The sequence below is a fragment of the Neolamprologus brichardi genome, chromosome 10, assembly GCF_056152115.1.
Source record: "Neolamprologus brichardi isolate AB-2024 chromosome 10, ASM5615211v1, whole genome shotgun sequence".
NCBI classification, from domain to species: domain Eukaryota; kingdom Metazoa; phylum Chordata; class Actinopteri; order Cichliformes; family Cichlidae; genus Neolamprologus; species Neolamprologus brichardi.
The window spans coordinates 9,295,591-9,313,947 of record NC_142113.1 but is presented as its reverse complement, the minus strand read 5'-3'; the positions used below and the strand labels follow the sequence as shown (position 1 = coordinate 9,313,947).

Here is an 18,357-nt window from a genome sequence, read left to right as displayed (position 1 = left end):
GGGTTTGTCTGTCCTTCCTTCTGAAATCCAGCCCTGTGCAAAAGCAAACGTTAAAGAAAGTTTTAAAAAAAAGTGAAGAAGTAAAAGATAAATAGCACTTTGATAGAAGTCTGGATCTGAACACAGGCCTCTGAGCGAGTTAAATAGTACCAGATCCAGCTTGTAAATAATCTTAAACAATTTGAAGTGGTTTTACAAATCCATAAACTGGACTTATATCTGCACCTGATGTTTGGAGAGCATTTATTGGAAAGATTAATCAACCTTAATCAAACCTTACCTATCAAAAAGGCTGAGGTATTTTTTTTAATCCGACAAGACATAAAAAGAAAATAGGTTTGTGCCCTGTGGAATTTTACTAAAAAAAAAAAGAAGAAGAAGAAAAAAGAAAGAGAGAAAAAAGAAAAAGCTGTGGTGGGCCCATAAAAATGTGATGGGCTGCACACATGCAAGTCTGATGTAAAACAACCAGAGGCAGAAAGGCTAACATTACATAACGGAACGTTTGTTTTGTGTGAAGTCTTTTTAACATGCCTTTTGGCGTGATGACAAATAGAAGTTTATTATTAAAGTACACATATTAAATCATTTGGCGCCTTGGTTTTATTGTAACCCATTGGAGGGGAAAGTGCCATGTTTGACGGACACAGAGTCCTTCCCTGAATTCCCTTTTAATCAACTACAAGTCGAGCGCCTGACTCTGAACATCTCAGTTTAGGAGGAGTTTGTGACTCCTGCGGCTCACCTAGGACCTTTTACCAAAACGCTTTTCACAACGTGAGAGTTGGGCTGTTGTGCTGCTGAGAACTGCGAAGACTTTTTGACGTGCAAAGTCCAGTATCCTGGCAAAGCAAACACTTTCTAGGACATGAGCCAAACGAGCAGACAGTTATTTTGTGCCAAAATCTGGCCAGAGGATAGGAAATCATACACAGGCGACGTCGTGACCGCTGCCAGTATGGCGCAAAAAACTGAAGAAAGTCGCGTCTATTTCACCAAAATCCCGACTGGAAGCAGTGCCGGGAGTTTGGCAGAATCCGAGAATGCAAACCTGTACGGATCCGGAAACACTATTCCGCTAGCCTGTGACATGGAGAAACGCTGCTGCCAGACAGCTGCTGCTCCTCAGGAGGAGTTCAGCGCTGAGTGCCGAGTGGGCGACATTCGCTCCGTTTCTGCCTGCGCTACAATCTCAGAAACAGCCAGGGAGCTCTGCAAAGCTGTGTCCGTGTCTCTGGGTCTGACCATGGAGTCCGGTGACACGAGCGAGGTGCACGTTTCTCTTCCCCCGTGTGCCGCAAATGACCAAATGAGCGCAGAGTATTTATTCGGGGTGGAAGCCGTGCCTGCGAACTGTCCCGGAGCCCCGGCTTCTCTCTCCGAGTACAGGTGTCCCGAGCGAGATGAGCGCCCGCCACACGACCACAAGCAACAGGTGAAAATGTTCAAAAGTTCAGAGCCCGCGGCGGCTTTTCATCACCTCACTTCCACGGCGACATCTGTGAACGCGCAAAACTTCACGCTGTGCCAGGCTGATGACATAACTCCGAAAGAGATAGATCATCTGGACATAGCGTCCGCTGCCTCTTGCCCTTACGCCCCAGCTGCGCCGGAGCCTTTGGCACAGTTCGGCCCCGCGGCTGCACAGAGGCCGTGCGGAGCTTACAACTCCGTGGAGGAAGCGGGAGACGTCGGGGATGCCGGGGAGAATAGGTCCATGGGGTTTCAGGCAGAACGGTACGGCGTCAAAGTCAAATCTGAGGGAAGTGCATCTGCAGGGGCGTTGTGGGTCAGCAGGCCTAATTACAGCTTCGGCGACAAGTACAACTCGCAGTTTTGGGGGTCGAGGCAGTGCATGAACGTGCAGAGCTCGGGAGCGAACTCCCCGTTTATATGCAATCCATATGACGGGACCGTAATGCGCCGTGAACAGTGGTACCCTGGCGGGATGCTGAGGACGCCTTATCCCAACTCCAACTACATGAAGGGTGAAGTCGGCGAATGGCTGGATGTCACTTACAACGACACCAGGTGAGCTTTAGTCGGCTGGTAATAGTAATTTTACGTGATTACAATATAAATATGTATTTCATATTGCGGTATAACCAAAGGTTGAACAGTTCTAAGTGTAATTGCGAGCCAAAAGGTCTACTTTATATATATATATATTCAAAATCAGGACCACAGGTTGACCCTTTGTCCCTTAGGGGGCTGTGTGTGTGTGTGTGTGTGTGTGTCTGTGCGTGTCTGTGCGTGTGTGCGCGTATTTCTTTTTTCTTTGTTGTTGTTGTTCTTTTATTGATGCAGGAAACATTTACCCCACACTTGTTTTTTAGTGGCAAACTGAACAGACTGTTTAAAAAAATTCCCTGCTGAGAAAATGTGTAGGCAGAAGTTTCAGGCTCCAATCTAGAAATACACCTGCTTCACATATTTGGCAATTTTACAATAACCCAGAGCTGCTGATTTTATACACTGTGTGAAAGTCTAATTTAAAAAAAAAAAAAAAAAAGACAATAATTGAAGTATGCCAAACTGATTATAGCTACAACAAAAAAAGGAGATCAAAGCGATACATGGAAACATTTTAACAACCCTTTTCCTCCAAACATTTGTAATGAATAAAGTTTGATTCTATTCTTAATCATTTTTTTTCTGAATAAAGTGAATGAGAGGAAAAAACAGTGAGATGTGTTGTATGTATTCAGATGATAGTGGATGTATTCATTTCATAAAGTCAGATGAGGACAGAGAATAAACTTGGAGAAAAAAGGGGAAAAACCACTGCTTGACTTTTTCTTCAAGTTTGTTTGTTCCTTGACTATTGTAAATATTAGTCCCCATGATTTTGAATGCTGACAAAAAAGATGAGGCAGTTTATAGACAAACATTTGTATTACCCAACAGTGACCTTGGTGGCTGCCATCTGTGTGCCTGAAAATAAGATTTAGTTGAACTTAATTTACCTGTGCCACTGGGTGATGTTTCACATCAGTTTGGCTCTAGCTAAGCATTCAAAGTTAGTGTGATAAAGAGCTGCAGACAGTCTTGTTTTAGCGAGAAGATTTCAATGTTTCTGTGGCACAAAAGTGGGAATAATTAACAACACAAGTTAACAAAAAAAAAACCCAAGCCACACGCACAGTTGGTGCTTTTGTAGTTTCAAATGTTTCTGAGTGTGTTAGGTTCTTAAAATCTCTCAACACATTTTAGTTCAGACTATTAAGTGCCCCAATGTAAAACAAAGCACCCAAAGTGGGCACGTTAACTGACAGCCATCGTGTGATGTGCATGCCACACAGAGGTGTTGTCTGCCGGTGTTGTGCAGAGCTTTCTCAAATTCACCTGGGTGAATGATTCTTAGTGCAGTCAGAAAAGGGACACTGTTTCCTTTGGCTGTTAGTGTTCAGTACCGCATAGCTGTCTACGTGGTGTGAAGTGAATTTCTGTACAAAGCTGCTGAGAGGAGGTGTAGCAGTGTGGTCTGCCTAATCTACTGAGCAGTCCACCCAAGAAGGTCATTTTGAAACCATGTTATATTTACCTATATATTTTTTAATCTATAAAAACATTTCCCAGAATTAACTTGTCAGTCTACTTCTTTAACTTTTCATACTTTCACCCAGGAACTGATCCCTGTGTGTAGAGAAGGGTAATGGAAAGTTTTATGGATTTTTTTCACTCAGACATTACTGGGTTTTAATTTTGTTCCACTTTCTTACTTCTAATGATTACATCATGTTGTATTATTGTGAAACATGGCTAACAAACCTAGAGTAGCAAGACTGACTGCCGAAGAAGCCTTGGAGCAGATACTTAATGCACAGTGAAAACAGCTCAGTTGATGTTGTTGGGTTAGCTCAGGTTTAAAACAAAAATTTACGATACTAGAACATGTGTCGTAGATGGGAGTGTTCCTTGTGGGGAAATGATTGCGTTGTATTTTTAATAAACTCATTAAAAAAGGAATTCCTGTATAAAATGGAATAAAATGGGGTCATAGATGACCTCACTCGCTGATTCTAGGCACTAAAACAACTTGATTGCTCAAGGTTTAAACTGAAAAGACTCTCAGCCCTTGCATGCTTTACCTTCTGGCAGAAGATATGTATTATTTTAGTTTTATGGTAATTTGCCTTGACTGAATGTTTACCTGCAGCGGAGGCAGCGTGGAGTGGTGGGAAGGTTATTCTCTAAATGTAATTGGTTACAGATTATTATTTACCTTTTAAAAATGTAGCAAGGGTTTGCTTTATGAAAGCAGTGTCATCATTTGCTTTTTGATGACTTTTTACATAAATGATTTAGACTGAAACATCTTCTACAGGGTTTCCTCAGCTTTGATAGCCAGCATTTCATTGTTCATTGTATTTCACTGCTGGTAAACCGGCTTTATTCTGTACAGGGATGTTAGAGCCTTTATGATTTCAGAAAGGAAATATTGTTGAATTCTAGCACTGAAAGGCATTCTTGGCCACTGGCCTTGTTGAGGTCAGCTCGTTGCAGGCATGGCAGACTCAGGATGTTTAAAGCAATGTACATTGTTTGATTGACAGGCCTGAAATTGTGTAAATTCAAGCAGCAGAGTGAATCAAAACAACAAAAAGAAAGCATATGGCTGTTAGGACATGAATGTCAGATCTGGAAATTGCAGATCAGCGGGTGGAGATGCCTGAGGATTGTGTAGAGGTCTACGAAAAGAATTGGCTATACCTTCTTTTTTGATTTATCACCATAGTCAGTATTGTCTTTATATCACTGTGGTCTTAATTGTCAGTTTCTACTTTAGGTAGTGACTACCACACATGCGCGCACTCACACACACATATGCGCACGCACACACACGTGTGCACACACACACACACACACACACACACACACACACACACACACACACACACACACACACACACACACAGTACACCATGGTAACCTTCACCTAGTCTCCCTTATGTGCAATATTGCCAAGTGCAATTTTTCTTATGCAACATAGCATTATATTCTATTTTGTATAGTATGTTATTCTATTTTATCTTATTCTATTCTATTGTTTTTTCTTAATTTTTGATGGTCTTAACTTTGTACTGTCCGCTGTCTGCCGTGACCAAACAAATTTCCAACGTGTGAGACTAATAAAGGTTTATCTTATCTTAACATGACAAATCACTAAGAGATGAGTGCAGTGTTCTCAGGGCCACAGTGAGATTTGGCACTTATGTTTGGTGTAAGAAAAAAACAAGATGGCAGCAGTAAAAATGTTCAGCATGAGGCTTTAGAAATGGACGTCCACAAACCGATTTATGTTTCCTAATCCTATTTTTATATATAATCTATGGCACTTTCAAACGAATGGAGCTTGTCTAGATGTAAAGAGAGAGCTCTAAGGTGCAAACCTTCTTACACTTGATGCCACTGACCTCTGAGGGTATTGAATGGCGTTTTATGGGGAAGATTCCAAAAGTAGGCATTCCTGCATGGTGGCAAGATGCAAAGCACGAATCTGATCACAATGTAGATAGCAAGTTAAAGTAACACAAAACAGAAAATTAGAAAGTGAAAGCAGCTGATCTGTGACAGATCAGTAGGTCCTCACACTGGGTTCAGAGAGGTTATGCGGTTTATAGTTTAGACCATTTGGACACTGAGTGAGCGAGACATTGCATAATGTCTGAAGTCCTTTCAAAACCCTGCTTATACAGTTTTCCAAGTCAAGCTTGTCTTGTCTTTTTTATCTATCTATACACAACATAAACACGATTCAAGACTTAAGGTACAGGATGTTTTGTACAATTGCACCACTACAAAGACTGGGAGATGTTTGAGGAGCAATGAATGGAACACTTTTGGATATTAAAAAAATTAAAAAGTAGGAAAGAAAAGTTGAAATAAATAAATAACATAGTCAGTTGTAAACACATTCAGCCATTGTTTAGCAACCAAAGCAATGATCTGCTGTTCATTTGCAAAAAGCTGATCTCTGCTGAACTCTTTTTCCTGTCACCACATTGCTAAAATCTCTCTTATGCCGTGAGCGAGAGCCTGCTTTTTTTTTACCTTTTGTTGCTGCTTCTTAGATTTGGTTTTAACAGAAAGATTTTGTGCCTTGCTATCATTTAGTTTGGAAAAAATGCATTGCAATAATTATGTGTATATGTTGCAGTTACACCTGCTGTGAGTATGAGGAACATCTGTGCGGTTTTACTGCAAAGCAGAGCTGAGAAAACTCAGGCATGTTTTTATTTAGTTATTTAGCCAGGCAATTATGTAAAGTTGTAGTTTTGATTAAATTCTGGGACTACGCCTGATGGAAAGTCAAGACATTTTACCTATTATGAGAAAAAAAATAATTTTAACATAATGCTTTAATTTTTCAATTTGTAATTTAATAGCAGTTAAATACAGTTTAGTATTACCATGTGATATTTCTTGTTTACTGTACTTTGTTGTTAATCCTTCCAGAGTTCCAGTTTTAGACAAAGAGATTATTTATTGAAACTTTCACAGCATTACAAACTGCATTTTCAGCGCTGTGCATGCTGCAAACCTCAATGATTCGCAGCAGTTAAGTTTTTGGAAACAAACCCCCGGGGACATATATGGGCTCGGAAGTGTGACGACGGCGGCAGTCTGGTAGATATGCGAAGGATTCTGATTAAAATCTTAATAGGAGTAGTTTTGAGCAGCAATTTTCTAGAAAAATAACTTGTGATTGGTTGATACCCTGTGACATTAATTGGTAGTGCAGAAAACTAGCAACCAGCCAAGCTTTGAAGAATTTTACAAGACTGATAACAAAGAGCAGGAAATGGACACAGAATGTTTCTGTTTCGTCTGCGTGTGGAGTCAACCAAGAATGCAGAGTGGCAGCACAAATGGCAGCGAGAGGCTTGCATAGTACAGTAACTCAGTAAAGAAACCTACTCGGTGATTATTATTATTATACAGTACTTAAAGTAAATGTGATCTCTGTCAAATCAGGCCATAATACTTCATGCTCGACTAGCGTGTCTTGCATGTGAAGGATGAGCCATGACCACATAAATGAATGAAAACAGATTTTTACCAATCTATTTAGTTCCATCCCGCAACACTATATACAAAAACAAGCTGAACTGACTATGACCAAATAGCAACCATCTTAAACATTTTACTCGATTGTGTCTGATCAAGCATGGAGGTGGCTGTTGCAGGACAATTTTTGCTAATTATTGCAACAGAAAAAGTCTCATTTAACCTGTGAAAGTTATCTATTTGTACTTTTACGTTGTAGCAAAATACTACCTTGAGGTATATGCTTCAAGGTAAAGAGTAAACCTGAATAATGTTCATTTTGGAAATATTTAAATGGTCACTGTACCAATTATATTCAAATGTAATTATTCAGAAGATGACATCAGAGTGTTTAAAATGTCAAATGCTGAAGGCTAAGTGTGTATGTTTTTAAAGTCTGAGGTTTGTTTTTTGTATTTTAAAATTGCAATAAAGGTCAAATAAAACCATATAGCATGCAGTCAGACACACAAATGCCACACTCCGCTGTGGTGTGTGAGTGAGCATATGACTGACACACAACAATAACCCCATGTGATGTAAAAGTTTATATCAGGCATATTTACATGTATCTATTTTTCATCCTTTTGCTGAATTTTGCTCTATCTAAAGTAATTATTTTAATGGGACTGCCTGATTAGGTGGAAATGTCTAATAAGTGTTTATAACATAAGTATTTATAACAATTTCTCTTTGGACTACATCGTCTGGCCTGCATGTTAACACGATCCAGGTGATTGGCACGATAGCTTAGGAATTTTTCAAACATGAATCTTTTGTCATTAACTGTGCCCTAAAGCACCCGGCATCCTAAAACCGTATGTAAACACATAAGTTAAAACAAGTGAGCGCCACACAGGTCAGCACATTTTCAAGGATTCACACAAATCCACAGAGTAAGTAACTAGAGTAACTTTATACTAGATAAAAAACGTGCTCCCCATCAGGCTTTATTCAGGAACAAATAAAGTCAGTCTCCCTGTTAAAAAAAAAAAGAAACATGCGTATTGCACATGTTCTACCAGTGAACCAATCTTGCTAGCTTCCTGTTTTCAATAAAAGAGTTAAATGTGGTTAGCCCAGATAATTTGCCTATTACAGTGTCTTTAAGTACAGCAAAAAGCTGCATCAGTAAGTTATTTTCAAAAAAGGAAAGTACCACATGCCTTAGGATATACACAATCATGCACAATAGGACACCACATTTTGGCTGGCTGGGTTAAGAGAAAATTGTCACCTTCTATGTTAACACATTATGTGCAAATCTGATCAGTTCAAGCTCTCATCTGTCAGTTGGGATTATTAGCGGCCTCTTTTGTTCTGTGTGCCGAGCATTGGCATATTGACATGCATATTTTTCACATTTATCATCAGCAGATCCTGGGCTACAAAAGAATACTAGGTTGCTCTGTATAATCTCAACTCTCATTGATCAAACTGTCATCTTTTAATCACAACCCAGCCGGACCTACGCATTGAAGAAATCGAATTAGACTTTGTGTGTTAGTGTAAAGCATTAAATAAATGTGAAGCTTTGAACAAAAGGGCCCTTCTTTAAAACACTTAAGTCTACTGTAACAGAGCTCATATAAAAATGAATTCAAATTAGATTTGCTGCTTATTATTATAAAGTTGTCAAAGCCCAGATGCATACGTGTCATGCTTGAGTTTTCCCATTCTGATGGAATATTTTATTTATTCTTAAAATCAGTCAGGACACAGTGAGGCTCTACACCGAACCTTGATATCTGATAGCACGTCACCGAGGCAGCATTGTGTCTGAGTTGTCTCCAATCTCTCTGTGTTCAAGGTTGCAGCTCACTCAACTCACCCCAGCCCCCCTCCGTACCATAGCCACGGTGCTTCAGTCTTTCCCACACTTTCATCATCGGCCTGTCCTCTTTTTTATAACTACCTACCTAATTACTAGAGTTTACCATGGGTCTAGGGTATGAGTGAATGAGCTCACTTGTGGTATAGTAAAAATGGTTTATGATTTACAAATGGCTTGTTTTGGGGGTGGTGGTTTGTGTTTGACTGCAGGTTTGAGTCCAGTAGAGAACACATGTTTCCCATGGAGTTCTTCTTTCCCCCACAGAGGACATGCCTCATCTGCTCGGACGAGGCATCTGGCTGCCATTACGGCGCACTCACCTGTGGCAGCTGCAAGGTTTTCTTCAAAAGGGCTGCCGAAGGTAAAGCTTAAAGCATCCAACTGGGCTGTGAGTTTTATGCCAGCCCACTTGAGATTCTAGCTCCTTATTCTACACATTAACAGTTCCTAAAGAGTTTTGTGTTTGCCCATGGTTGTCTTCAGTTTAAGTGATTTACATTTTTTTTTTACATTTCTCCTGTAGGCAAGCAGAAATACCTGTGTGCCAGCAAGAATGACTGCACTATTGATAAGCTAAGAAGAAAGAACTGCCCCTCCTGTCGCCTGAAGAAGTGCTTTGAAGCTGGGATGGCTCTTGGAGGTGGGATGGATTTTTGCAAAGAAGCAGCTAATACTTGTTGAGTTGATGCTATATATATATATATATATATATATATATATATATATATATATATATATATATATATATATATATATATATATATATATATATATATATATATATATAAAGAGAGAGAGAGAGAAAGAGAAAGAGAAGAATATATATATATATATATATATATAGGTTAAAATTTGTGCACATGTAGTGCACAAATTTTTAGTCTTGTGTTCATTTTATATATATTGATGCTATATATATATATATATATAAAGAGAGAGAGAGAGAAAGAGAAAGAGAAGAAAAAAAAGATGAACAAAGCACTACAAAAAAAGTGAAGCCCAGAAAGTGACACTATTAATGGTTTCCTCAGACCAAGTATTTTATTCTTTCTACACTGCACATCTTATCTGGCTCTCTTCAATTGCAGCATCATCACAATAGGGGATGTTACTGATAATCAAGCCCCTGACTGAGCTGCCATGCAATTTAGACCTCTTCCATTCACTTCTCCTTACTGTCACCAAGACCTGCTCGTCATATTAGGCTGTAAAGATTGACATGTAGTGCACTAATTTTAGTCTTGTGTTCAATTTTCACTCTCTTCCATTTTCTCATTCTGTTAACGGTGAAAATTGTACTAGAAGCACAAAGCTGACATGAGACATGTGAATTAAAGCAGCAGACATGCTGGTAATTTTGCCACCAGTCACTGACAAACCCATGGAGGGAAAATGTGATCTAATGCTGTGATTGTTAGTAAAAAGGGACACCTTTTCTGGTTGTGGCTAAAAAGTTCCTTTCACTTATCTTCTCATCACAGACATGTAATTCATTCTTGGCATCTAACAGGGAAATATATGGCAATAATTTTGTGGAAGTGGAAGCAGAGAAATTATATGTTTGGTCCTATTATCCCAGAGGGTGTTTTACTGGAAATACTTTAAAGTCCTAAAATGCTTAGAGAATATGGTGATTAATGTATTACCAAATGTCAAATCCACTGGCATCTACATGCCTTAAATAATAAGACTTCTACTAGATTTGATCTATTTGTTTCACTTCTTGTAGTTTAGAAGGTCTGCCATGCTATGTCTACCATTTATTTTAATCATAATTCTTATGAGTTATTCTTATAATTTAAATTCCATATTATTTCTGGAATGTTAATTACATCTGCAAACAGATAACAAACAGCTACTTTCAGCAAAGCATGATGGGAGTTTTATTTTGAGCAGTTACAGGAAAGCTCACTGCACATCTGCTGTCCCAGTGGAAATACATTTCATGGAGAACATTAAACTGCCTAACATTCTTTAAAAACGTTGCAGTTTCAGAACCCAACCCCTGACTTCTTTGGACAAGAGTATAAGAGATCTGTATCACAATCTGCAAGTCAGAGTTAAACCTTTATAAAATAATGATGCACACAAGCCACTGTTTTTCTCCGGCATTTGTTGGAAAAAATAAGGCAGCTCAGTGAATTGGGGCCATTCTGTCAAAGTTCCACTGCTTGATTTTGTAATATTACTTTAGTTTAAAAAAAAATCACAATCATGAAGTCAGTTTATTACAGTGGTAAAAGTTATTCAGTTGTACTATCCAGGATTATGTGCAGGTTTTATCCCAAAACAGGTAATGCAAGTTATCTGAATTATAGGGCAGGGCTACCGCAATGCTTCAGTAAACATAATAGCGCTTTGAGTGCTTAGTGAGAGTAGAAAAGCGCTATATAAGAACCAGTCAATTTACCATTTACCATGGTGTTTCATAGTTCCCTATCTGCCTCAAGATAAGTCAATCGCTTTCTTATCAATTTGTTTTGATTACTGATGCTAGTCTTTCCAAGTCAAATAAAGGCTTCAAAGTACCTGAAGACCTGAATATAAGAGACGGATGTTAAAATTCACACTGGCTAGTGCTTCACAGTCAACAAACGAGAGTTAAATCTTCTTCTTCGTTTTTTTTTTTTTTTTAAAGTTGAACAATGACAGATTGTTGAAACAAGTGAACATAATTCATTGAAGTACACATTCTCAGAAATAAACTATATTGCTGGTAAACTCCAAAGAAGGTAGAGCATGGCAGAGCGTAGAACCTGCCACGGTAGGGCAAAACAGTCTTGGAGTCTAGATGCTGCTGATGGTGGAGATGAAGAACTAATATAGTGACTTAGATTGGGTGGAGATAGAGTTGGAGCCGGGTTGCAACAAAGAGTCTGAAAGGCAGAGTGACAGAAGAACACAGAGATTTGAAGCTTAGCTTGCAAATGGTGAGCAAGAAAATGAATGGTCAGAGTAATGAAGATAGAATTGACATCGAGAAGGTGGGAAAGCAGAAGAAACAAGAAGAATAGGCAATCAGCTCAAATGACCAAGAATTCAATCAGGCAATAGAATACAGATTTCATGTCAGAGTTTTGCTTTGCAGCTGTACCATCCATTGGGTCGTATTCCTTTCTTTTGAACACCTAGAATTGGGCTTTGTCCAAAAGCAAGCAGTTCTCGTTATTGTAATTCTAGCACAGCACTTCCAGAGTTCAAACTATAACATTAGTATTTCACATCTCTCCGTTTGCCTCAAGGTAGAACGACCTTTTCCCCAGCAATTTACCCTAATTCCTCCTGTCAGATTCCAAAGTCTTCCCAAGCCAGGCAGAGGCTCAGATCCCTTAAGAACTGTCATCCAAAATGGTTGAATTCAAGGTTACATATATCTGCTATCTGGGCAACTTGGATTAGACAAAGACTTGAGGTTAGAGCAGTCAAGTAGTAACCTGTGAGGTGCTGGTTTGTGTCCCTGTTTGCTTATGCTCTCTCTGATTGATATAAATAAGATAAATTCCAAAGATGTAGAATGTAAATCAAAGCAGAATGCAATTATTTGCAAATCTCATAAATCCATATTTTATTTAAAAAAAAAACATATCAGATATTTAAACAGATATTTTACTGTTTCATGAAAAATAATAACTCAATTTAATCTCAGCAGTACATCTCAATAAACTTTGGATGGGGGCAATAAAAAGCTGTAACCCCATGTTGCAACTAATTGGGTTAATAGAAAACATGTTAGTAACATGAGCATTTATAAAAAGAATATCTTACAGAGTTTCTTGGGAGTAAAGATGGGCAGAGATTCACCAATCTGCAAAAAATATTGCATCTACAAATTGTGGAACAATTTCAGTAAATTGTTCCTCAACATAAAATTGATGCCTTTGAACATCAAGCACTGATTATACTTACACTATAATATCATCATTGAAAGAGTCCCACAATCTGGAGAAATATCTGCTTGCAAGGGACAATGTTGAAAATCAATATTAGGTGCTGTGATCTGAGTAATGTCCTCAGTAATGTCCAGCAAACCCCCATGACCTCAGCCTGCCCAACAGATGACGCTGACTTTGGCCCCTGTTGCGAAAGTTTGAGTGTTACGTGACCAGTCCAGTTTAGTGGTATAAGGTGAACACCCAGTAGTTTGTTCCTGACCCTGATGTTCAACAGTGTGATGGGAGTTTTCTCTGGAAGTCAACCACCATCTGCTTCATATAACTGGTGTTTGAGTTCACACTAGATGACAAAGTCAGTGATGACCTTCCTGTTCTCCAGATCATTCTCCTCAGATACACAACCACTGATGACTTTATCATAAGAGAACTTCTGGAGGTGACATTTAGTGATGTTGTATCTGAAGTCCGATATAAAGAGTTAAAAGGAAGGGAGAGAGCACTGAACCCTGAGGGGCGCCCATGCTGCATACCACCATGTCAGACACACAGTCCTGAAGCTTTGCCTCCTGTAGTTAGTTAGTGAGGTAGTTGATTCTCCATGGAGTATCGTCACAGTCAACTCCTGCTCCTTCCATCATCTCCCTCAGCAGTGCCAGTTGAATTGGATGAAAGCAGTGGAGAAGTAAAAAACAATGTGACCTTGGCAGTGCTTTCAGTACTCTCCAAATGTGATCTGTGCAGGAGATAAATGAGTGCATTATCCAGCCCAATACCAGGACAGTAAGCAAACTCCAAGGAGTCAGCATGCTTTCTTGGAGGGTAAACTCAATGAAACTGATATAATCTGCTACTCAGTTGGTCAGATTGTCAGTGTAATCCACATGTGGACATACCCAGGACTGTTGGCCAGCTAGACTCTTATATCGCACAAAGATGGGACAATGTTCCTCTCCAAAGTCCAGGGTCTGGTCTCCAGGCAAATACAGACTGTTGTTGAAACAAGAAGGAATACTACACTGTGGTAAAAACACAGCCATTAATGTGGTACACTTAGTTGGTTTAAAAATGTGATAATTTTCAAGTTCTCATGTAATTAAAATATGGGTTTTCAGGGATTCTGTTTTCATTTAGATTTTATACATCGTCCCAAGCTTTTTTGGTATTGTCTAATAATTAACAAAGATCTTGATTTCACTAATATTAAAAACACCAATTTGTTCCAATTCATATAGCACCTGTACTGTTAAAGAACTGGAGTCATTTAGTCTCTCTAAAACCTCAGAACAACCTTTGTGTGACTGCCAAGATGCTTTTGACAAATACTGATTTAACTAATCCCTTTATACTGGCAGCAATAGCAAGACAAAAATCATAAATAACTAAAGTTCATTTACTTATTTAATTAGATTTAATTTACTAAAATGCTATATAATATCTCACCATTTTCTCTTCAAAGAAAAAATCCAAGTGCTCATTAGATATAGAACAAATTTTTATGTTGTTATTCTGTTTGTTTAGTGCAGTCTTTTCAGAAAAACACACAAAAAAACCCCATTTTAAAACAGTAATTAAAATACTTAATGACAGTTGTAAGCAGTTACAGTTTCTCTCTTGGTGCTTAACAGCCAATCAGAAAACTCTCAAAATGATTTAACTGAAATAACAGACTTACCAACCAAAACTGGTCAGTAAATAACATGAAAGGAGGGCATTACAACATGTCTTACCAGGATGAAGGGACAAAAACAGGCAAAATAAACTGAATAATAATTTCTCTTCGTTAACCTCTGAGCTTTCTCTGCTATTTCTTTATGTAGTTTCAATGTTTTCTGTGGAGTCAAATAGTTTTTTTCTCTTTTTTTCAAATCAGCTGCATCACACACTATATTCTGTGTACAAATGCATAAAATACTATACAAAAAACAGAACAGTAGTAATTAAGAGGAGATAATGAACACTTCTTTTCAGAAGGATTTACATTTCATGCACTTACTTGACATTTTGACAGGGACACTAAATCTGTGTTTCCAAGTAAACACGCTGCGTCCAGAATGATCACTGAACAGAAAGTTTTACATTGTCCCAGCGTTGATTCATTGTTTTAACCCTTCAAAGCTAAACATATCAAATCTGATACATGTGTTTTTGTGAGTCTTTGAGAATTCTACATTCCATTGTGATTTTTTCTCCCTGAAAAAACAAAATAAATTGCATGAAAGATTTTCTCTTTAATTAGATGATTTTATGGTTCACAGTTAACTTCATATCTATTTACGGTATGCTGGTATTTAAAGTAATACAAAGATAAAATAGGAAGAACTAGTAAAGGTTTAATAAGTTTTTATTCTTACAGAAACAATTAAAAAATATATTTAGGGCCAAAAAGCTGACTAAGAATTAATTAATTATTTTATTACATTTTATTACATTCGTTATTAAATGTTTTTTTAATCTAGATTCGTCACATCACGGCAATGTAAAATTTCAAGGTATTTACACACTTACGAGCTAAAAATAACTTAACCTGATTGCTCATCCTGAGCGTATTTCCCTCACTGTTTTTTGAATAAATTATTTGAATGAATTATGTTATTCCATTCAACTGAGTTTAAGCTGCATTTTTCCCAAAACAGAACTCAAATGTCGTGTGGATGGATGGACAAATATATATGCTTCTGATCAAAATATTATATTGTTGTCCTGGTGATTTCATTACCATATATTATTATGGTATACAATGTTCAATTCAATTCAATCCAATTTTATTTATATAGCACCAAATCACAACAAAAGTCGCCTCAAGGCGCTTCATAGGTACAGAGAAAAACCCCCTATGAGCAAGCACTTTGGCGACGGTGGGAAGGAAAAACTCCCTTTTAACAGGAAGAAACCTCCAGCAGAACCAGGCTCATGCAATGTAAAGAACTTGCATGTTGCATTTACAGTTCTTATGTTTATATAGAAATGTTGTCACGGCTGCCGAGGCGAGCCGTGTGGTATTGAAGGGAGAAAGGACCCAAAACGCAGGCAGTAGATGATAATGCTGGTGATGTTTTATTTACACAGTGGTGAGAAGGCAAAACAGGCAAGAGGGAAGACAAAACTAAAGACCTAAACTGGGAAAGCTAAATGACAAACCTGAGAGGGTACCAGAATGGGGTGAGAGGCAGAGAGACACGGACGAGGGACAGGACACCGTGGAACACAGAGTAACGGAATAACACAGACGAACCGGCAACAGGCAGGAAAACACACAGGGCTTAAATACACACACCAGTAATCAGGGGATGAGAGACAGGAGGGCAACACAGCTGGGAGGAATCAGAGCTGACGGGACAGGGGAAACGTAAACTGAACACACACATCAAACAGAGACCTTCACAATAAAACAGGAAACTCAGACACGGGGAACCAAACAAGACACAGAACTAAACAGACAGATTTACAAACAGACGGGGTGACACCATAGACAGACAGAGACACAGACGCAGAGGCAGACTGAATATAACACATAGAACTCAAACAATAATAATCATCATCATAATAAACTAGAAAATGATAATAAACAAAAGGTGCTGGGTCACCGACCCAGGACCATGACAAATGTGAGCATTTCTCTGGCACGTGACGCTTTGTGACTTGGTTTAATGTTCAGTTTTGCCATCCTATCACGCTTTCATAATTTCAGAAACAAAATTTACAACTAATGACAAAACTTAGAATGCAAGACATTACACATGAGACGAAGTAATCCAAAAATAGAATTCTATAAATATTGTGATTGTGATGCAGATACTATCAAAAGCAACTAATCGACCTGGCAAAAAAAGAGTGGTAAAGTTGGTCTGTGGAATTTGATATGAGAGAAAATGGGTTTGTTCTGGATAAGAGAGCAGCTTATTTACTGCCACTTTGAGCTGGAAATATTGACAGGGATGCCAAAGCTCAGTCAACGTATACAAGTTAATGCAGGTGGTTTTTACTGGTTTGACATATTTATTGTTCCTAGACCAAGTCTTTGAGCGTAACAAAGCCTGAATCCACCCATTGGGTGTCTCTGTCTCTTTATATTGGCTTCAACTCAAGTATGGAGAGTGTCACGTTGGCTCGACCCAACCATTTACATTGTTCTCTGCAAAGATTAGATGCCTGCCTGTGTCACCAGTTGAGAATCCAAAGGAAAAAATTTTAATAAACCATTTTTACTTGAAATATTTGTTATTGGATCAGGAGTGAAAATGTGAGACTTACAAATTATCCATCTTATATAATCTGCAATTTTCTTTCAGCTCTGCCACTCCTGAGAGAGACTTAAGTCGTGTCTATAACTGGCAGCTCAATATTTATCAAACTGAAGAGCCAGGCTGCAGTTTTAATTAGACATTCTCTACACACAGAAGCTGCAAGAGGCAATTGCACGACAATTAACAGTTACTTTTTTACTGTCACTCAGCTTTGATAAAACAGATTAGAAATTTAATATGTTCCTCATAGTCTCATTCTCCATCTTCTTGTCTTTTTTGTTTCCCCCAGACACTACAACAGATTAATTGTCAGAGAAATATATTGTAAAATTACACCTGTACAAAAGATCCTGTTGCACAAAATCGCCAGAGCACACAAGTGTGTGTTCTTCAGTACACTCATCACATTGTTGCCATTTGTATTTTCCTGTCACTAGCTCTTCAGCAGGGCTGACATTCCCAAATGACAGGCTGAGCCGAAGCTTAACCGTTCATAAAACTGTTCTAGGAAAAAAAATTATAGGTGATCTTAAATCTGACTGCTAAAGAGCTAAATGTATTTGGCAGCTTCTCCTGCTCTAATTTGGTTTGTAAGTGCAGGTTGCCATATGGAGCAGCTGCTGCAGGATTTTCAGCATTTGTGGAGGAAGAAATTACAGCTTTGTTAAGCTCAAGATAGGAAACCAGTATGTTTACTTTAACATACAGTATTTGTTGGTGTTGCTTTTGTTGTCTTTGAATTCTTAAGATACATACATTGAACAAAGAAACACAATTGTAAGGTAGAAATGCACAATTTACTGAACTGTATAGTTAAAGGAAATATTTTAGGACTCTGCAAAGGCAAAAAGAAAAAGAATATTTTCATGTCCGCATTACCAGTAAGGACTCGCACATGATGACGGTAGGCTTTCTATCAGACGAGGCTCATCTGTTCAGTGAGTCCTCTTTCAAATCAAATATGATTCAATATTCTAGTCTATTAGTAGCACAGTATTGAGTATTATTGAGACAAATTTAATATTTCTTTTAAAATAGTTCACAGTCCACAGTTGCAGTATGGGGCATTTCTGACATATTATTTGGAAAGAGGAAAGCAGTATTTCAGCAGTACTTGTATGGTCTGTTAATGCTTTTTTCTGGTTTCCTATAATATTACATATAAAAAAGGGCCATATGTTCCAGATGGCGTGTGGGGATGTAATGGATTGATTTGATTAATTTTCATTGAAATCAAGCTATCAGAATGATAACTGAAAATCTTTTATGGCATCAGCCAGCTGCTGTTAATAATAACATAATTTTATTCTGCAGATATCATTTAGCCAGAATGGCT

At 38.3% G+C, this 18,357-nt stretch overlaps 1 protein-coding gene across 1 annotated transcript in view; it reads left to right on the top strand.

The window, feature by feature from the left end:
• The first annotated feature begins 714 nt into the window (after positions 1–714).
• ar (androgen receptor) overlaps positions 715–18,357 on the top strand; it is a 31,956-nt gene continuing 14,313 nt past the window's right edge. The window contains exons 1-3 of the mRNA XM_006799530.3: positions 715–2,031; positions 9,094–9,245; positions 9,408–9,524. Of these exons, the coding sequence (XP_006799593.2) occupies positions 869–2,031; positions 9,094–9,245; positions 9,408–9,524 (1,432 nt within the window). The 5' untranslated portion in view covers positions 715–868. The remainder of the gene's footprint in view (positions 2,032–9,093; positions 9,246–9,407; positions 9,525–18,357) is intronic.